This window comes from Rhagoletis zephyria, unplaced genomic scaffold, assembly GCF_001687245.7.
Source record: "Rhagoletis zephyria isolate East Lansing unplaced genomic scaffold, Rhagoletis_zephyria_1.1 Rzeph_scaffold_01677, whole genome shotgun sequence".
NCBI lineage: Eukaryota > Metazoa > Arthropoda > Insecta > Diptera > Tephritidae > Rhagoletis > Rhagoletis zephyria.
Window position 1 is genome coordinate 24,842 of NW_016158761.1, and position 5,009 is coordinate 29,850.

Sequence of the window (5,009 nt, forward strand, 5' to 3'; positions counted from 1 at the left end):
AAATTATGGTGACCACAAATATGGATTCAAAATGGACTTTTTTTCAAAAATATGCCTACATATATTTACGTAGTATAAATATATCGAAAGAGTGTTTATGATTCTAAATTCTTAATACATTTTAAATTTTGAAATGGAATCACGTTTTCTTCATCGATACTAATCTTTTTTTACATGAATATCTATAAAAGTATAGTAAAACATATTATAATTACAATAGCTTACACGAAAAGTGAAAATCTTTAAAAGATTATTTTATAAGCAAATTTTGAGTCGTTCAAAACAAAAACAATACCCTTTTTTGTTTTTTGTACTTTACGCAGTTANTTTCACACCACCTCTAATATTGAACAGTAAAATATATTTATTTTTACCCAAAGAAACAACGATAATGTCGAAAAATACTATAATTCGATAATTCTAACTTCTCTGAAAGTCATAAGGCCTATGGGTCCCAAAGTAAATTCCGTTTTCAAGTCCTGCAAAAACAGAACGGATGGTCACCGTACTCATAATTCATATTAGAAAGAACGAAATTATCCATATGCACACTTTCGTTAGAAAACCGAAATAATGCATATGTGTAAAACGAAGTAATGCACACATGCACAGTTTCGGTTGAAACCCGAAATAATGCATTTGAGATTATACCGAAATTATGCATATGCGTACTTTCGTTTTAAAAACGAAACAATGCATATGAAAAAAAAAACGAAGTAATGCATACATGCACAGTTTCGAATGAAACCGAATTAATGCATATGACAAAAACCGAAATCAAGCATACATGCAGTTTCGGTTGAAACCGAAATAATGTATAAATGCAGTTTCCATATGCGCAATTTCGGTGCCCCTTCGGTGTTCACCTCTGAGGAGCGCACCTATTTCAGGGTGATATCCAGCCGGGCAGCTGGTGACAGGGGGTATATATATGTTAAATATTTCCAGCTCGACATCGCCTGACCGGATAGCAATAGCCCGACAATGTTCAATTGCCGTGCAGCTTCGTCTCTTGGACCGCAGCTATTAATATTCCATGCCGACTCATGAAGACTGTTATCTCCTCGATCTTGCTCTGAAGTCCGTTACAGTTAAATTTTAAAATCTTCGTGTGCATAGGTAGACTTATTGAAATGTGAGGTGTTAATGAGGTGTTTTGCCGGCTCGCCATATGCAGTGTGTGCTGCTGTAAAGGCTGTTGCCCTGTGGTGGTAGTGGGCGGCGTCGCAGTTGGTACTTGCGACCGAGCAGCACAGCATGGGCCCTCATAGTCCCTCGTACAATCTCGCGTGGTGCGCAGTCTTGAACATGCCCTAAAGTGACATCAGCCATGGCAAGTGTTGCACTTGACTGATGTCACGTTACGGAATATCCTGGACTCACACGGCGGCGTGTGGGTGGTAGTGCGGCTATGTCGGTGGTGTTGTCTGTTGTGTGATCTATTGTATTGTGTTGTGATGCGGTTGTGTTTGTGTCGAGTTACTCAGGCGGACTCTGGTGCCGTGGAGGCAGCAAGGGGCCACGTATGCGGTGGTCCTCTCCCTGTGACTCATAGAGCCTGAAGCAAACTCGGAGGTGGCTACACCGATTACATGCATTGCATCTAACGGAGGTGGAGTTGTGGTGTAGCTGCCTCTGACACACGCAGCAGGTATAGGTTTCTGGTCCAGGGTTTGACTCAATGCCAGCCCTTAGCAGAAGTATGCGAAGAAGATGTAGTCCTATGTACGTACAACTCCTATGGACGTACAACTCTCGAGAGATTTCGCCGACCTAAACGGGGTTGGATCGCTGAAACAACAGCCCTTTGTCGGGTAAAACCCCAGGGTCATTCCGGTAAGTAGAACCGGCTGTCGTGATAATGCACTGGTCTTTTGATAGCGTGCTGGGGAGTTTATTGAAAGTCTGATTTTGTATACTAGTTTTTATTTATTATTACATAGATGTAAATATTTCATATTTAGTGTATTTCATAAGAATAGAAATGAAAATTTATGTACGGTCATTTTACACGAATTTTAAATCACTAATAATCAACTGCTTAAAAATAACCCATTTCAGTATTTCCATTTTTATGTCAATATTCATTAAATGTTTCGTCTTCGTGATTTTGTTTATACTAAGTAATTAGAAACTAAACTATTTTATTAAATTAACAAAAAAAAACCATATACAGTGAAAATTGTGGTCACATCTTAGTTAGAAATCCCTCTTTCTGATCAAAAGAATTATCGACATCGAGATCCACTCAATTCAGTTGATTCCATTACAAACAATAAAAAATTAATGAATCAGAATTTTCGTATGAGTTTTACTCTGTCGATTATTTCGAACGTACAGAGAAATTTGATAGGATCCGACGATAACAATATTAATTCATCGATACATTTCACACACCAATCATCAATTAAAGCAGACACTCTAGTTCTTTCCTTCTTTCTGTTCTTCAGAGGTAGTTTGCTCCGAACTGCTGCTTCCAGCAGCGCCACTTTCGCGTTCCGCTGACATCTATACATAAATTTGACTATTAAAATCGCACTAATAATGAAGCATATAATACGTTTATTACCTTTTTGTATGCCATCTCAAAGAGCTTCAGCGATGATTGTTGTAGTTGGCTGGTGGCTTTTCTGACATCCTCAGGCTCCGCAGTTTCCTTGTTGGCCAAAAGTGTACGCAAGTCAGCAATTTCCTTCTTCAGTTTTTCGCACTAAAAGGAACACATAAAATGATTGTGGACAAATATTTTGTGAAAGGCAATCATCTTACTTCTTCAGCAGGCAATTGGCTCTTGAATTCTTCCATTTTGGTTTCGGTATCATGCACAATGCTTTCGCCTTGATTAACCAATTCAATTAACTCACGTTTCTTTTTGTCACTAGCAGCGTACTCTTCGGCTTTCTTTACCATGTTTTCAATTTCATCCTTGCTTAAGCCGCCGCTTGATTGAATAACGATTTGTTGCTCCTTGCCGGTGCCTTTGTCTTTAGCAGATACATGGACAATGCCGTTTGCGTCAATATCAAACACCACTTCGATTTGTGGAACGCCACGGGGTGCTGGGGGAATTCCCACCAATGTGAAGGCACCGAGCAATTTGTTATCAGCAGCCATCTCACGTTCGCCTTGGTGTACTTTAATTTCCACTTGTGTTTGGCCATCAGCGGCGGTCGAAAATACTTGTGACTTTTTTGTGGGAATGGTAGTATTGCGGGAAATAAGTCGCGTAAATACACCACCCAATGTTTCGATACCCAGAGACAATGGTGTCACATCAAGTAGCAAAACATCAGTGACATCTCCAGCGAGCACGCCACCTTGTACAGCAGCACCGACGGCAACAGCTTCATCGGGATTTACGGCGCGTGAGGGCTGTCGGCCGAACAGTTCCTGTACTGTCTGCTGAACCTTTGGCATTCTTGTCATGCCACCGACCAGCAAAACCTCGCCGATCTCCGCTTTAGAAACTTCGGCATCTGACAAGGCCTTCTGGCATGGTTGAATTGTACGCTTAATTAAATCTCCGACAAGACTTTCGAGCTTAGAACGTGTCATTTTCAGATTCATATGTTGTGGTCCAGAAGCATCCATGGTCAAGTACGGCAAATTGATATCTGTTTGCTGTGATGAGGACAACTCACACTTGGCTTTCTCAGCTGCTTCCTTTAAGCGCTGCATTGCAATGTTGTCCTTAGTAATATCGATTCCGGTATCTTTCTTAAACTCAGACACCAGGAAGTTGACAATGGTATTATCGAAATCTTCGCCACCAAGCAGAGTGTCTCCATTGGTGGATTTTACTTCAAACACTCCCTTCTGGATTTCCAGAATAGATATATCAAAAGTTCCACCACCCAAATCGTATACGGCAATGCTGCAACAAGAAATTAAAACAAATTACTTCACATAAAGATTACACTATTGACGTGAATGGTTATTACATTTTGTCATCGGTCTTATCCATCCCATAAGCCAGTGCAGCAGCAGTTGGTTCATTGATGACACGCAACACATTTAATCCAGCAATTTGACCGGCATCTTTTGTGGCTTGGCGCTGTGAGTCATTGAAGTAGGCTGGGACAGTGACAACGGCATTTTTCACAGGTGTATTGAGATACGCCTCGGCTGTTTCCTTCATTTTCATCAAAATAAAAGCGCCAACTTGAGAAGGAGAATATACTTTGCCATCGGTAGATGAAACCCAAGCGTCACCATTTGACGCCTTCACTACTTTGTATGACAAATTTTTCAAGTCCTTCTTAACTTCAGGATCATCAAACCGACGGCCGATCAAGCGTTTGGTCGCATAAAACGTATTCGCCGAATTTGTTACTGCTTGGCGTTTTGCTGGCATACCAACCAAACGCTCACCGTCTTTGGTAAAAGCAACATGAGACGGCGTAGTTCGGGCTCCTTCTGAATTTTCAATTACCTTTGCTTGCTTACCTTCCATTACCGCAACGCAAGAATTTGTGGTACCCAAGTCGATACCGATGACAGCCCCTTTAACTTCGCCAGACCTGCAGAAACAACAAAAATCTAATTGGATATGTATACAAAATTGATCACAAGTTAAACCCTACCCTAAGAATTGACTTCTACATATAAATCTCAACACTTATACATTTTTCTTTTTAAGTCCTTCTTCAGCAAAAAATTAAGATAAATTCAACGTAATAATAATAATAGATTGTCGCTCACACAATAGGTTACTGTTTGGCCGAGCTTCTCCCGCGAATTGTGGTTTGCGCCTTGATGATGTCACACAATGGAAAGCACTTCAGTTATACGGGCGAGGGGCGACCGCTATTGGAAACAACAACGCAACAGGCCCTGCGGAATAGTAGCATGCACTGCTGGCCAATAACCACGGCGGCCGCCAACATATTTCAATCAAAATTTTAAATTTTTTAATCAGTAATTAAAAAATAATGGGATATGCAGTTTATGTCCATTGATTTTTAGTACCTATGTACATATATTATTGTGCAAGTTTGAAGTGGCTGAAA

The 5,009-nt window shown here is 40.5% G+C and overlaps 1 protein-coding gene across 1 annotated transcript; it reads right to left on the bottom strand.

The window, feature by feature from the left end:
• Positions 1-2,309: 2,309 nt before the first annotated feature.
• Hsc70-5 (Heat shock protein 70 cognate 5) lies at positions 2,310-4,520 on the bottom strand. The gene is made up of 4 exons (XM_017618654.1): positions 3,942-4,520; positions 2,770-3,874; positions 2,570-2,710; positions 2,310-2,508 (listed from the first exon to the last, which is right to left on the bottom strand). Exons 1-4 carry the CDS (start codon positions 4,451-4,453, stop codon positions 2,422-2,424), a joined length of 1,845 nt encoding a protein of 614 aa, XP_017474143.1. The 5' UTR covers positions 4,454-4,520; the 3' UTR covers positions 2,310-2,421.
• Between the last annotated feature and the right edge of the window lie 489 nt (positions 4,521-5,009).